The sequence below is a fragment of the Augochlora pura genome, chromosome 1 (assembly GCF_028453695.1).
Source record: "Augochlora pura isolate Apur16 chromosome 1, APUR_v2.2.1, whole genome shotgun sequence".
NCBI lineage: Eukaryota > Metazoa > Arthropoda > Insecta > Hymenoptera > Halictidae > Augochlora > Augochlora pura.
In genome coordinates this window covers 21,167,511-21,184,054 of record NC_135772.1, presented here as the reverse complement: position 1 = coordinate 21,184,054, position 16,544 = coordinate 21,167,511, and the positions used below count along the sequence as shown (strand labels likewise).

General features: G+C 53.9%; 1 protein-coding gene across 1 annotated transcript in view; it reads right to left on the bottom strand.

Moving 5' to 3' along the window:
• LOC144478444 (paired box protein Pax-6) overlaps positions 1-16,544 on the bottom strand; it is a 59,123-nt gene that overhangs the window by 27,365 nt on the left and 15,214 nt on the right. The window contains exons 3-4 of the mRNA XM_078196324.1: positions 13,477-13,642; positions 12,630-12,810 (exon numbers count right to left, since the gene is read on the bottom strand). Of these exons, the coding sequence (XP_078052450.1) occupies positions 12,630-12,810; positions 13,477-13,642 (347 nt within the window). The remainder of the gene's footprint in view (positions 1-12,629; positions 12,811-13,476; positions 13,643-16,544) is intronic.

The window sequence follows — 16,544 nt, the reverse complement described above, 5'->3', positions numbered from 1 at the left end:
GCAACCGAGCAACGAGAACACGGTTAACAGCTTACGCGACGGCGACGATCTTCTCGGAAGTTTATTCGGTCTTAAACTCTACACCCCTGTCGCCAAACTTTGCGAGCGCGGTCGCGCCGAACGTAATTTTTATCCCGATTTCAATGTGCGGTTTCTCCCATTTGTCCAGCGGAAACGATCGAAACGCTAGGCGTTAAATTTCGCACACGACTCTTTCAGCGTCGGCGTTTCGAAAGGCTGGATCGACAACGAAGAAGTTAGGATGGCTGGAATAGGATCGCGGCGCGTAGAAGAGAACGGTCCGCGTAGAAGAGAATGCGAGAAGCGAGGCCGAATTGGAGAGAGAAGGATCGGCACGGATACGCGCGGACGGAAAACGCAACGTGTCGCGCGCGCGCGCGCGCGCGGCGTACATCGCGCGTACTTATTTGCATACACGTGTTTCCGAGTGAATCGCGAGTATCGCAGACGCGCGAGTGCGTACTTAGGTCGGTAGAAGCCGAAGTCCCCTTGGAGTGACGCGAGACGGATATAATTGAAGGCGGAGGTAATTAACTCCCTCGTGGAGCACACACCGGCAGCCGCTCACCGCATCGTTTTAATTACCGCTCTCATCGCATTTCATCGGGCAGAAGCGCTCTCTCGCATCCCGCCCGGCAACCACCCCTTTCCGCCCCTCGGCCGCACCGGCGCGCGTCTCGCGTCTCGCGTCTCTCGCACCTATAGCCGCGGCGTCTAACCCTATTCCCTCGCGTTTCCTGTTTATAATAAATCCGATGCCACGGAGGACGACGCCTCTCGTCGAGCCACTCGGCAATCTCCTAACGGCGCCCCTGCCGGAAGCCCCGGAACCCGTTCCACGGCTGGTTCCCGAACACGGCACCGAACAATGGGGCTGTTTGTTTCTTTTGCTCGCGCCCTTCGCGCCCTTTGGCGGCATTTCTCTGGAGAAAATCCGGGAAGAATGACACCGCGCGAGCCGGATCACCCGCAAAGTGGACTAATAAGCGTTAACAGCTTCGGTGTCCCCGCAGATTCCGTGGCGGCGGCGGCTGCTGCTGCTGCTGCTGCTGCTGCTGCTGCTGCTGCTGCGGGATCTCCCGCGACGAGAAAAAGAGAGAGAGAAACAGAGAGAGAGAGAGCGAGAGAGGGAGGGAGACATCCCGCGCGCTTCTGTAACGATTTTCGATATCGCTATCGCGTCCGAGAACGTTTGCAACTTTCGAAGGAGAACGCAATGTCTAGATTCTGGTAGGTAGAAGTATGTCGAAGGCGAGACTGGGGGGAGTAGTATCGGTGACGTCTGTTTCGTGTTTGGGACGTGTCCGTGATAGCGATGGGTTCGCGGGTGCACCGAGGGGGATGACACTGCCTCGGTTCCTAGGTCCGAGGTGTCAGCCCGCTTCAATGCCGTGGAACCCTGACACCGGGTCTAACAAACCTCGGGGAAAGGAAACCTCCCATGGCCAATCCCAGAGTTCTCCGCGCGTAATCCGGGACACGGAGCACGGGACCCGGGACAGGAGTCTCCTTTTTTTTTCTTTCTCTCGACGCCTCTCTTTCTTTCCATAAAGCGAATTACGACAACACACCTTTGTCATCCGAATTAGCAAAGAACCGCCACAGTTTGTTCGGCGCGCTAAACTCGCGCCTGCTCGACGTTATGTTTCGAGAGATACGCTGTCGGAGCATTGTCGCGGTCGGGTATTCGCGTGGGCGAAATTTTGGAATCGCGCGAGAGTCTGGCAATTATCCGGCTCGGGTGGGTGCGCTCGTGGCCAGCGTTTATTAAACGGAAGGAAAATGCTCTCGCGTCGCGCGATAGTCGTTTTACGACGGAACTATGCTCCGTCGAGAATATCCGGCAGCTAGACAGCGCAGGAGTCCACGGCACCATTCGTTTCACCATCGTATCTTTTATTTATCCTGCGAGCTGCTTTCGTCGGGTCTGTCACTTACAGCTCGTATAAATCCCAGCCAAGTCGTAAAAGAATTCCTACGGACCGAAGCGGTACATTCTTCTGCTGCCGATAGTTCCGCAATTTATTCCCCCGAGTTCTATATTTTCATCTACGCAACCGGCACCGAATTCGCGCGTTCGACCTCCCTCGAACTTCTCGAATTAAAATTGATTCGTCCTGTCGGTGCGTCGGTGTTCTCCGCTTGCTTTCGTTTCGAGTCAGTCTTGGCCCGTTTACAACGAGCCGGACGGGCCGGGGACACTCGAAGGCGCACAAAAGCAACGAACGACATCCGAGTCACTCGATGTCAGGATCGGGACATAATGGAAAGTCGTTGCGGCAAGAAGGTCCTCTGGCGACAAAGCGTACCCGAAAGAACGCGAACGGGTGCCAGTCAAGCAACAATCTCTCGGTCCTGGTGCGACATCGAGTGTCCTGGCTGTTTGACCGTTTTTTGATTGACGTCGACCGCAAATATCGCCGCTCCTCCGGCTTTCTATCCGCCGACGTCTCTCGACGTTTGTCGCGCGTGTCACCCTCGTCGTTATTCCCCGACAATCGTCGCGCACTAGAAATCGATCCCACAATAGACCCGGCTTTCGTGCCGCGATCGAGCAGCTAGCGCGGGGATCGAACGAACCACCCCGGTGGTGGGGGACACCGGGGCCAACGCTTTTCCAAAGAGTTTCCAATAGTGGAATAACGAGGCAGCGGTCGTTCTTCGGAGAGCTCTAAATATCGAATATGTAAAGTTTCGAATATTTTGTCCGCAACGAGAACTTGGACGCGTTTTACCGCTAGTCGGCGTGGCGACGCGTCGCGCGATATTACACGCGATCGACGCGAAAGGGTCCTCCTAGATATTATCCTGCTTCGCACAAAGGGCGACGCGCTGCGGGAGCTCGGGACACGCTGGGACCTAGAAGAATCCGACGGATCGATGAAATTAGCACGAACCGTGAAGAGACCGAGGGTGGCTGATTCTTGAAAAGGGTGCCGCCGCCCGCCGGATAGAGACGTCATAATATTATCCTCGCGCGATGCCTACTAAACGACTCGATAACGAGCGCGGCAATAATTCGTCGATCGCCGAAACTTTCCATTCTATGCTATCTTATAAATACGAGAGAAATCGCGACGTCGCCGAAGCAACTGCGAGCTCGACAATTGCACCTATTTATTTTGCAACCTTTACGGAGGGCAGCTAATCGGATGAAAAGATCCGAGTAACGAGCGGGCGAAAAATTCGTAAATCACGGCCAGGATCGACGAGAAACAAAAAGGAGGAAGACGCGCGGCGGGGGAATGGTGGCGCGTTGATTTATCGCGGATACTATGCGCGACAGGATGCGGGACAGGATCGTTCCCCGGAAGCGTTACCGTCGCGAAACGTCACCCTTAACCGAGACTTTCATAACTTTCGAATAACCCTCGTAAAGTGGCTCTCTGACCACGCGTCTCGAGTCACCCGAACCTACTATTTCAGGATGTTTTCGCGATAATAAAGCCGCGGCGAGTATGGGTCTGGTTCAGACCCCAGGATAACGGAAGTGGACTGAATAGAGGCGACCCAAGGAGAGAGGAGCGGAGAGAGTCGCACCCTTCGTTTCTTCCGCTGTTCGTGCTTAATGCACTCGACTCGTGGCGCGCACGGAGGGACGCTGGGGCGAAGGGACGCCCAGGAAATACGCGACTACCGCGGATAAGCACTCGTAAAAATTGCACACTTATACAGCCGCGAGCGTAAACAGTATCCGCGTCGAGATATAATGCGCAGGCTATTACCGCGCGATCTCCGCCGACGCGACGCGACCGTAATTATTCGTATTATCGAATTGTTTCGTCGAGGTGGCTCGCCTCCGAATCCTAATAACTGACCCAGTACTACCACCTAGGATTTTTTATCCGATTTCTAAGAAATTGGGCTACAAAATAATCTACTTCCAACAGGGCTCGGCGTTTCAATAATTATGCGATGCGATGCGACCGACTAAATTTTAGGAACGAAACCCAACTAAATGAAAGAAATTTGGAGCGATACGCAAGGTCATAAATTGGTCCAGGTATTCCGATTTGCGATTCGAAATGGGATACCACGGAGTCCGATGACTCGTGACGCGTGCTATCGTCGCCGTGTCTCGCGCGATGGACCGAGATAAAGAGAGAACGAGAGAGCGAGAAAGAAAGAAAGAAAGAAAGGAAGAGAGCAAGTGGCATTCGCCGCGCGTGCGAGAGCACTGGGAGCAAAATGTCGCAACCCGTCATTAAATCACCCCTCGAGGAACGCGCGATTCTCAGCCGGCAACCGCACGACCCCGTGTGTAAACATCGAAATCATAGGTTGCGCGAGAGTCGCGTAATAACCGCCTAATAAACCGACACCTGCGAAACAACGACCCCGAGCAAACGTCGGGAACGATCGAGAATTTGTCGAGGCGACCGATCCTTGTTATCGACGCTCCCACGAGCCTCGGACCTAACAAATCGCGTGTAATTTTTCGACGATTATTCCCAATTGCGATCGTAACGAATTCGAGCGGCTGGAAATTGGGGCGAAACGATACGCCACGCGCCGATACGCCGATTTGTAATATAAATCTTGCACCCTACGCAACGGCGACGGCGACGGCGATGGCGATGGCGACGGCGACGGCCGCCGCACCGACCCCATGCCGCGTGGGAAATCCTGCTTGGGCTGGACCGGAGGAAAAAAAAGACGGCGTGTCGCACGATTGTTTGGAGACAACTCTATCGCGCTAGCTGTTGACAGGGGACTCGACAGCTTCGAACACTTTTCTTACCCTTTTTAGGGCCAGGGAACATTTGCGATGAAGCCGTAAATGCGCGATGCTTTATCTCGAGACGCCGGTCGATGCGACGACGGATGAAATTTGTAACACGGTAATTGAAACTAGTACCATTTCTACGGATTATGCTCGATAATAGGCGTTTCGTTCAACGATCGCGGAATAGATTAAACGCCCGGAGAGATACGGCGTCGGGGCGCGAAAGGAGCTGGAAACCGATTCCGGGCAACGAAGACGATCCTTTCCCGTGTATCGTTATCTCGCGGGCCATTATTCCACGAGTTATCGCCGCTAGTTTGATTTATCGTCTCGGAACGCCAAGAAACTTGGCCGAGTCGCCGAGGCGTTTCTTCGAGACAGTTGTATCGCTCGAAACGACACGCGGATGTCGCGCGACGAACGGGTGAATTAGGCACCGAAGATTATCCGGTGCCTCCGGAGCAAAGAAGTTTGCGTTCAGAGAGAGAGAGAGAGAGAGAGGGGGGAGGGGCTGCGGCAAAAATTTCGGGAAACGGAAAAGAAACGCAGGAGGGAGTGGTGGACGGGCGATCGCGGGCAAGATACAAATTACATTTAAATAGAAGTCGAGGAACGCGCGGCATCCGCAATTTAAACCGAAAGAGAGACGGGAGAGAGAGAGAGACAGATAGATAAGGGGGAAGATCGGGGAGAAACGGAAGCACGAAAAAGGGCCGGAAATTGGGAATTGAGTGCGATACAAGGACGATCGAGCAAGAGCTCGAATTTTGTTTGGTCGTTAGTTTTCGAAAAACTGATTAAGAAACGAGATGGATCGCGACTGGGGAAAAAGCGTTGGAGCGCGCGAGACCTTTCGACCCGGCGCGCGTATCTCCTTCGTCGTCGACGATAGGCCGACGATAGAGTGCCGGATGACCGATGCCGCGTGTAATCACAGCTTTCGATCTGGAACGGGCGAGGGTAGTTTTTGGCGGCAATGCGAGGGGTCGGGTCCGAAGACGTCCGAGGGTTGGTGCAACCGAAACTGACGCTGGCTGGCCGGGGCGGAGGGATGCGGTATTTAGCAAGCCGGCAGGGGTTCCCTGGCGTAATACAAGGGCGGCGTGGACGCCACGCGTCGCCCGTTATTGCCTTCTACACGCACGACGGAGAACGCAGAACGCGCCACCAGCAACCTCTGCCAACCCTCGCCGCCCTCGCCGCCGCCGGATTCCTGCGATCCACCGTCCGACGGATCCTACTTTTTCAATCGGTCACGTGCACAATTTTCTAGATTATCTCTCGATGCGTAACAATTGGACTTTACGCGTTAACGAACGACGACGGGCAGCAGGTGGCCCCAGCCGCCGAGAGACGATTTAATAATCGTCCGTCCGATGAGAAATCTGCGGGGCGGCCGGGGAACCTTGGGCAAGCTGCGAGAAGCGACGACGAGTCCCGGCATCCGCTAGCACCGTCTAGGCGCTCGGGATTCCGACGGCCGACGAAAAAAGAAGAGGAGACCGGTCCTCGAGAAATAAAAATCCCTCGCAGGAGATCGGAGTGGCCGATAGTCCGCTAAGAGGAAAACGTTGAAGACAATCGGGCAACCTGTAAACCGATATCCTTCGGCTACACCGATCCGTACACGCGCGGGGAACGCAGAGGGCTCTCTCTCTCGCTCTCTCTCTCTCTCTCTCTCTCTCTCTCTCTCGTCTTCGAGATGACACACGCTCGTTTGTAGGCGAAGGACTGCGGATCGTTTCTGATTGGACGGGACAGCCGCTACACGGTGGTTGAACTTGAACGGCGACGAACAGCTAGGTATAAGGTTGCCGGATCGCTCGGCGGTTAAAGTGATGTTAACTGCTTCGACAGAGGTTAGAGACGGGCAAAACTTTTATCTAGATCGAAAACTCTCGGACAACCGTGCCGAACGTTTTACCTGTTCTCCCCCTGAACTCCCCATCTCTCTTCTTTGCGAAGACGCTCGCGAAACGAAATCGCGGCGCGGCGCGGCACGGCGGCGTACTTTGAATCCGTGAAAGGCGACTCGCGGCGAATTCTCTCGGACTCGAGGGCGCTCTTTTTAAAAGAGGATACAGGACGGTACGATATTTGAACGATCCAGTGCGCCACGAGCGAGAGAGAAATATTGATTTTTGGACAGGGCAGGTTCGCGAGCGCTCCAACAAAAGGGCGCATGGCTTCGCCGATAGTATTGCTCGGACACTTGACCTCGCCGAAGCGAGCGATGCGTCAACGATGGCATCGATGTTGTTTCAAAAGCAGGCAACAAAAAATGGCATCGTATCGTTTTACGCGGGCCGCGAATACGATACGCGACGCGAACGCAACCCTTGCCAAGTTTAATTAGCAATTAATTGGTAAACAGATAAAGAGCGTGTCGCAGCCGCGCGGCCGCTTCCGGGGCTAGCCAAAGTGCGCCGGCATAAGGAATTAATTCCATAAGAGCATCGTCGGGTCCGGCAGGGACGGCGACGGTTCGGTGATTAAAAGGGACGTCGGCTCGCGCGGAAGAAAAAGACTTTGGCGGAGGCTGAAGGATCGGCTATGGAAATGGCGGTGGAACGGAGGGAAAGAGGAGAGACGGAGGGGGGGGGCGGCGGCGGCGGCCGCGGGATCGAGGGAGAAAGAAAGCGGAGCGAAGGAAGAGGAACGGAAGAAACGTTGGACGAAGGGGATGAAAAAGGGTGAGAGTTAGTGGCGGTTCGGTGAGAAATACATAATGCAGTAGCCGGACGTCTCCGGCACCGGCTCCGGCTCCGACACCCTCCCTCCCCCTTCCTCCATCCACCCCCTACCTTGGTCCCGTCTAGAGCCCCAAGAAGGGCTGCCCTGTGCACCGCTCGGCTCCGCTCGGCTCCGCGCCGCTTTGCGAGAGCACCGTGGAGGAGGCCGAAGAGAAGAGGGGTTGCTCGTGGCACCAGCCACGACCAAGGAGGGGTTGGTAACGCGAGAGGACGAAGGGGTGCATTGATTTACGCGGCCAGGGCAAGGCGAGGGTGTCTCCAAGGCGGACGTGCAGGGGCCAACAATTCACTCGCCTCGGGTTCTACCAGCCATCCATTACTTTGGCTCTTCCACGGCCCGAGGATCCACCACCCTTTCCAACCACCTCGTCTTCTTTCCTTCTCTCTCTCTCTCTCTCCCTCTCTCTCTCCCTCTCTCTCTCTCTCCCTCTCTCTCTCTCTCCTTTCTTTCCTTTCTCTCTTTCCTTCCACCTTTCCTTGTTTCTTTGCTGGCATTGTTGCGGTTACTTGGTGGTTACTGTATCGGGACCGATAACGACACGTTCCCCGACGCGTCACGGAGGAACGCGTGATCGCGATCGAGGATCGATCGTCGATGTCGCGCGGGACGGTTTCCTCGTCGACCGAATGAACGGACGAACGGACGAACGAACGCTTTCCCAGGGAAGTTACGAACAATTAAGAGCTCGGCGTCGGAAATGGTCCGGACCGTGACCAGGGCGCTAACACGGTCGGCTATCCGTTCAAACATTCGTCTCGTTCGCAGCGGCGCGTGGAAACGGTGCAGAAACAGCGTGCAAACGCATCCCTGAGATCGTTCATTCATGGCGGCAGACTATTAATTACAGGGACACGCTCGGTCACCACGGGAAATCGTGTTACCCCCGATTCAACTCCCTTGCGGCGCCCGTGATTTTCCACCCCAGGGTCCGAGAGAGCGGCAGAGGGAGAGGGAGAGGGAGAGGGAGAGGAAGCTGCGCCGGTGTAGATGTCGCGTGGTCACTGCTGATGAGAGCGTTAGCGGTATCGCCTCGACATCGAAACCCGTCGTTCCGCCCGTTCCCAGCAACCCTTTCGACCCTCCCCCTCTGCCTAAAAAGCCTCAATTTGCAAGATTTCATTGGCTCGATCGACCTACCCCTCTCGAACGACGACGGACAACCTATTTGCATCGCGTTTGCCAATGTTTAATTCGATTGTTTCAACGCGACGCAAATTCGCAAACAGAACTCTCAACGTTGCAGAGTACACAAATACCGGCCGTGATTTCGGAGTTTTCATTGGGGTTGAGACATCAACGTCAACTCCCGGAAAGAACGATCGCGGTCAGGCTGCCCGGTACAACGAATGTAATCTCGTTTGCCAGTGGTTCTCTTCCTCTCCCTCTCCCTCTCTCTCTCTCTCTCTCTCTTCGAATCGCTGCCAGCTCGATCGGAACCTGTCAACGATTGCCGCGTCGAATGTTTAACGTTTGTTAACGCTACGCGAAATCGTAACAGCTGGGGCACAATAATCTGGAATTCCGTGACTTTCGTTTACTAAATTGTTTCAATATTTCGCCAGCGTTGCTAGAAATTAGCCTTTCGGATAATCTGTACGTGGCAGGATAACCGTAGAGTTCTCGCGTAAGAATGGAGAATGATAGGCTGGCTAATGAATCCGAAAAATTCGATTGGTATTTCTACGGGGATTGCGAGCGGAGGAGAGTGGCCCGAAGAGGAGGAGGAGGAGGAGGAGGAGGAGGAGGAGCGTGTCGAAATGGAAGGGAGCGCGCGCGGGCGCGGGCGCGACAGTTTTCACGGTATACGGGTCCGGCATTGAGAATCGGCCGAGAACCACTGATAGTATTCCGGAATCAGTGGTGCGAGTAAACCAATAACGCGTCCGCCACGCCGAGTGCCAGATTCAAATCCGACCGGGGACTGGCATTCGACGACGAAACGGATAGCGAAAGCCTCGCAGGACATTTCGAATCCGATGCCACGTCCTGGCAGCCGTTCCGGGTTTGTCAAATCATTGTCCGTTCGATTGTTCGCCCAGTCCACAAAGCCACTGGATATTTCTCTCTTCCAAACTAATTGGATCTTTCGCGTTTATGCCGAGCATCTCTCGTTATTAAACATTGAAACCGCATTAAGCTCGAAAGATCGAACGAAGGGAAGAATCGTTGAAATCGATGAAAAATCGAGCAGAATTTATGCGGAAGGAACGATTTGCAACGGCGCGCCACTCCGCGCGTCTCTCGGCGCCGCTCGTCGCCGCTCGTCGCCGCTCACCGCCGCTCACCGCCGCGCGCTTATTCCCGCATCTTTCCGAGCTCGAAGCAAGAAGCAAGCTGCCTCTCGGGATATTCAAGGATATTCCGGCCGTTTTACGGGGTGTACGAAGCGTATCCAATTTGATGGCATTACAATAACGGGGGTAATGTCTGAGAATAATGAAATTTCCCTCAATCACCGCGACCCGCCTGGAATACGTTCGTTCCTCCTTTCCGTTTCTACCTTTCGCCTTCCCTTTCTCGTACACCCTCCCGTCGCAACGTCCTCTCCTCTCCTCTCCTCTCCTCTCCTCGCCTCTCCTCTCCTCGCCTCTCCTCACCTCGCCTGGGCTGCCAGCCCAGAACCTTCGACACGCCGAGGACACTGAGAGGATATACCCGGCTAGAGAGGGAAATCTATAACCGTTCGAACGACGGCGACGCTTTCGAATCGATTTCATTCTCGCGGACAGTATTTCCCTTTTATCGAATAACGGATACGAGACTCGATTTTTCATCCGAAACATTCGATAGCTATGCCTACGTTTCCAAGACCACTTTCGAGTTCTATCGTAGCCAGAGAGAGAGAGAGAGAGGGAGAGAGAGAGTCGAAATTGCGGGCGAAAAGAATAACGAAATTGCGGGAAATTGTTCCCCGGGGCCGAGCGACTAAAAATATCGCTGGAGTTGCAAACACCGTGCAAGAAAAATTGCTTTCCCCGTGATTTTCCTTTTATTTCTCGATTCGGTCGATCTGCTAGCTCGGCCCGGCCCGGCCCGGCCCGCCCCTCCCGGCCCATAGACCCCCACCTCCGGCCATCCGAAACCCCTTCCACGACGACGTCGACGCAATAATTCTCGGGCGAACTGTACATAATGGAATATTACACGGGCCATTAAAGAAACGTTAATCTTACCCACAACAAGTTCAGAAGCGCTTACAGGATGTTCAAACGCGGCCGGGATTATACTTTGTGCACCGGCTTTGATCCTCCTTCGCCCCGGAGGCTCTTCCGACCCTGAGCGCGTCCGTGCAATTTGTTAAACCGTTAAATTCCGCGATCGTCTCTCGGCCCGTGCCGGAAAATCGCGTTCCTACGTCGCGTCGTCGGAACCTACCGTCTGCCCATTCCCGTTAATTCGCTTCAATCTCGTTGCTCCCGTCTCCGTTCGAATCCTAATTGTTCTTGAAATTCGAAGTTTTAGAGTTTACATTTTACAATTATTTGGTCCACTCTGCTTCGCTTTCTGGACACAATTGAATTTCCCATCGCGATGATCACATCCCGCGATCAACGATTAAACGTCGAGAAGAAAAATGCTCCAACGTTTGGTAGCGGCGAGATTGGTTGCGTGGCGTGTCGGTTGGAACAGGGAATTTTGGGAGAGCGCGTGAAATTTTTAATTCCGTTCGATCGCTCCAGAGATAGATAGAGAGAGAGATAGAGAGAGAGAGAGAGAGAGAGAGAGAGAGAGAGAGAGAGAAAGCGAGAGGAGAGACAGAGTCTCCGAAGCAATCTTTCGGATGGCCCTGTTATTCGCGTCGGAGACAGTTAACTTCCGACGGGTTCCCTCACGACGATAAAAATGCTCCGGGCCCGTCGTCATCCCTTTCTTTCGGAATTTCTGTCGAAGCATCTGCAGGAGGGTGGTGTACGTACACCTCGAACCCATTACGAAGGCGCGAGGGAAAGAAAGAGGGAAAGAAAGAGGCGAAGGGTCGAAGGAGGAGGGCGGCACGGCGAAAGAGAGACCGAGAAAGAGAGGAGGCGCGGCCAAGGAGAGACGGAGACGGAGACGGAGACGGAGACGGAGACGGAGACGGAGACGGAGACGAAGAGCGAGAGAGGGAAAGAGGAAAAGAGAATTTAGCGACCCTCTTTCGCTTTTTACCCCGAGCAAGTCGAGAGCCCCTTAGCCACCGTTTATTGGACGCATGCAAATATCCATGGCAACGAGGGACCACCATGAGAACCAGCCCCGTCGCCGTCAACTCGGAACGTATCAGTGGGTGGAGTGTGGGTCTCCGGGAGATCGGAGGAAAAGGGAGATGTCAGGAAATTTCCTTTTGATCCGTGCGTTATTCCGTCCACCCTTGGCAATTTCTTAATTGATTCTTTTGTTCGCGATACGCTCGGCGCTCCGCCTTTTTTAAGCACGAAACTTTCGTGCTTAAAACTCCCAAGATGCTCGGAGAACCCCTTTCCGGACGCTCTCGCGATATTTGCCAACTCGATCATATTTTTTGTGGTTGGACGCGGTTCCCCCCTACCCCCCTACCCTCCCTACCGACGCGGAAGAGCAAATTCCAAGAAACTTTCCGGTCGTCCGAAGCGTCGCGGAAATGGATGCTGGAACTCGCGAATCCTCCTCGCGTTCGCGGCAAAGAGATATTATCGGGGCGAGCGTGGCGAGCGTGGCGAGGGTAACAGCGCTACGCGCGACCGCTTCGCAGAAAACTGATTTCCATCCCCGACGCCCTTCGTGCTTCCGCGCCTAAACGTGTTTCTGTTTTGTCAGCGAGGAGAAAGCACCCCCCGATAACACGCCTGCGCGTCCGCGTCCTCCACCCTCCGAAACTCGAGGTTCGTTACTCGTGTCTTCTTGCGACACGCTTTATAAACTGCCGTCCTTGTTACGACGAGACCAGCCATTAAACAACTCGGACGCTGCCCTTTTTACCGTTTCGCTCGATGGCGCGTCCATTTACTCGAGTCATTTGCCGCTCGTCACGGTAAACGATGAACGGTGAACGGTGAACGGTGAACGGTGAACGGTGAACGGTGGACGGTAAACGGCGAACGGTGAACGTAGGACGCGTTCGCGGATCATTTTCGTAGATGAAATTTTAGCCGAGACTACCGGTACTTACGCTGGGAATGTTGTCGTTGGTGCAGACACCCTCCTGAAGCAAACGATCTCTAATCTCCCACGCGAAGATGGATGGACACTCGCTCTTGTAGAGGGAAATCTTGCTCACGACTTCCGCCGTTGCGACGCGCGGTTTGCTACCGCCGATCGCTCTGGGCCTGATGGATCCGGTCTCGTAGTACCTGCAACAATAATATTTTGCAGTACAATACGGTAGATGGAATCCTTACTGTCCACTGTCGGTGTCGCAAACTCGTTTCGTTCTTCCACGTTCGATCGATCGATCGATCGATCGATCGATCGACCGCGCACAGCGGCAGGCACATTTTCCAAAACAGATTCTCATTTATATATCGCGCGATAGTTTACCGAAATTCTATCGGAACGTTTATTCAAATATATTGCGAAAGCCCGGGGGTCTGACATAAATCGTTGAAATCGCCAGCTACGATATAGCATAATCGCTGCTACGATACCGTAGTATCTGTGAGATTCAAGGTGGTGCAAATGTTTATATAGAATTGCTCGAGTGTGTACAACTGTGTTTGCTCCGTTCCGTCTCGGTTATCGCGATCGTCGCCTGGCATCTAGCTCTTGCGATTAGAATATGATCATTTCAAAGAATAAGAATACAAGAAGAATTCGATATTAAAATCTTAACATTTTGAATACCGAATACACCTCAAACATCTCGAATAACTTGAAAATACGCGTAGAAACTGGCACAATCTTTCGAATGGATATCATTGTTGACATTCCACTCGAAGACATGAATCGAGTTAGCGAAAGCTCGAAAGTTTTCCAAGCTCGGCGGCAGTGATCTCGAAACAAGCAATATTTCAACCAACCTTCCAAGGATCTTCGAGACGCAGCCATTGCTGACCTGCAGGATCCTAGAGATGTCGCAAGGTCGGGCGCCGGAATGCGCGAGCTCGACGATCTTTTGCCTCGTCGAGTCCGGAAGCGGTCGACCGCCGACGAAGACACCCCCCAGCTGGTTCACCCCACTGTGACCTAAAATGAAAAGATTCGAGATCAATTAGGAATTCCGAGGGCGCGGCCGTGAGAGCGACCGATATTTTTCCATCGGTCTCGAAGTTTCAAGCGGTTGCGTTTCAGCGAAACAAAGTCCGCTCGTCGTCTCGAATCGATTTTCCACGGATCGTTCGTGCAAGGGCCGTGAAAGATTCAAACGCGTCGGGTCCCCCGCCTCCGAAGACATTCCCGCGTCTCCAGGAATAATACGTCTATCGCTATAGATCACGCATTTTTTTCTCCCTCTTTAGACACGTCGGCAGCGAAGAGAGACAGCCGAAGGAAAAGAAGAAAAAGATGAAAAAGAAGAAAAAGAGAAGAGCGTCTCCTTTCTTCGCGCGGATTCTCCCATTTTCCGAGGGGGCGAACGAACGAGCGAACGAGAGTCGGCTCTCGAGGCAGGGGCAGGGGCAGGGGCAGGGGCAGGGGCAGGGGCAGGAGTCGGTCCCCGGCAATATAACGTTAGCGAATCCCATCGTAGATAATCTTCCACTCATTGTGTCGGTGACAAGGCGGACGTACACGCGACAGGCTGCGGCATCCGCCGCGTTCGAAAGTCAGGACGACCCGGGAGACTTCTCGCAGATCCTTTATGTTTCGCCGCTAGACTCGTTGCGCCCACTGCGAGCGAGACGACTCTCAGCCACGCCCTAATTTTTCGGGGGTGGGAACCGCATAATAGCGATCTCCGATCCTGGACAGAGAAGAAGACCCTCGAAAGATCGAGATTCTCGGAAGAAGTCGTCGTCGTCGTCGTTCCGAAACGAGTCGCCAATTGCTCGCAAACGTTCTCACCGGGTTTCGATCGCGTCGCGAGACGCTCGTCGTCGGTTGTGCTCGAAACGAGGAAAGAATAGGGAGACGATTATATTCCGAAGGGTGCCGCGGAGACAACGGCCGACAAAAATTTCGAGACGGGGCTAATTCGACGCGACGGCTGCTACGTGAAAATTTCTATGGAAGATTTACGATCGCGCGCGCGCGCGCTCGCGCGATCGACGAAGGGTGGCTTACGGTCGATTGACTTTCGGGAAAAGGCCTAGCGCGCGAATCACCGACGATTTCTCCTGCATGCGCCTAGGTAGCTGCGAACGCTTCTCTCCTTTTCCCTCTGGGAAAGCTTCTCGCGACCCGCCGCTCGCAAGCTCGTTCGATAAATCGAGAAATCGCAAAGAAAACATTTTGATTTACGTCGCGCGGAGCAAAGAGAACGTTAGCCTTGTGAAAGAAGAAGCGCAAATTCCAACAGCAGGGGTGCAAACACGAGAAACAGAGGGGGCCCAAGTCGGCTAATGATGTCTTAATAAACGAGAGGCTTAGAACGCCCCCTGTCCCTCCCTCTGCTCCTCTCTCTCTCTCTCTCTCTCTCTCTTTTAACTCGAGCGCGCGTCCGCCACCCTTCCCAATGATATTTAATACAAACGTTACAATATCAAAACACGTTCTCTCGCAGAAAGCCCACTTGAGCGCACCCCTTCGTCGCGCGGTTAATACGCGCGGCGGGGTTACACTTTGGCTGCCTTCAAGGTGTACCCTCGTGCAGCCAACACTAGCACCGTATTATTCGCTCGTAGATAAACAGAGACCCTCGCACGCGCGATTGTCGCGAGTTATGCTCACAATGGACGCGCAACTAGCGCTCTAGAAATGTACGCTATTTGCCAGAGTTATTATCGCTCGTTAAGGACCGGCATTCGAGGCTCGATAATTCGCTTCTTTCGCCCCTTTCTACCACGATGACACTCGCTCCCCCTCCCAAACTTATTCGTTCGTTTCTTTGTTACCGCGCCGGTTGCCCTTTGCCCGTTGATTTATTAGCGTCTGTTCATAACGCGCGAAAGGATTTCGTCGAGGCTCGACGCGGAATTCGACCCCGAGACCGTCCACAAACTTTCGATCGTTTCGACAAAATTATTACCAGGATTTTCAACCAATTCGGATTGAAATCAAATTTAGCGATTCTCTTTGGCTCGATTTTCCGCGGAGAATTCGCGCGCTCGAGATTTTCATCCGACGACAGGACAATGAATCGCATCCTTGGCGAGGAATCTTGTTTAATCGATAATTGATCGCCGGTCTTTTGTTTTTCGTCGCGAGGCGAGGCGAGGCGAGGCGAGGCGAAGCGAGGCGCGGAGGAACCACGAGGAATCCGTCGGTGAAATTTAATCGAGGATAATAGCCGGTTTTTGCGCCGGCTGCCCGCTAATTTCTCGAATCCTTGTCGGAAGATAAATGGACGGATAAATAAACTATGGACGTCGAAGCTCGGCGTCGATGGTGCGCAACCGAGAGTGGCGTTCTTTCCGTCGAGGGAAAGAAGGGATGCTCGTTTACAAACGAGAAACAGAGCCTCGCCGACGCGACGGCTGAGACGGCACATTTATCATCCAACCGACTTCTTGCCGCTTCTTTTTCCGCGGCTTTTTCCCCTTTGTGGCATCTTTTTGTCGTTATATTTATTCCCCCGAGCCTGGCCGGCATTGGCCGCGTAATCGGTTCCAACGCCGAAGCATCGTCAGAAATCGCATCGTCCCTCCTCCTCCTCCTCCTTCGATTTCCCATCGTGTCTCTCTCTCTCTCTCCCCCCTCTTATTCTGTTCCGAAAATCTGCCAGGTGGATAGTCGGCGAATCGTCTTCGAAATGTTGTGTAACGCTGTTCGCCGCCGCGGGGAGAGGCGATTGCGGCAAGTAATACAGGAGCGGTCGCGTCGGCGCGAAGACGGCTGCGAGGCCGCGGAAGACGGAGGAAGCGTCGACATTGTGACCATTATACCGGGTGATTTTGCGTCATTGTGCCCGGTATTGTTCGGGGGCCGCGAACTTCTCCGGAGAGTTCGCAGCGAGCGTGGAAACGGCTCGTAAAGTTGCTACAATGCATTC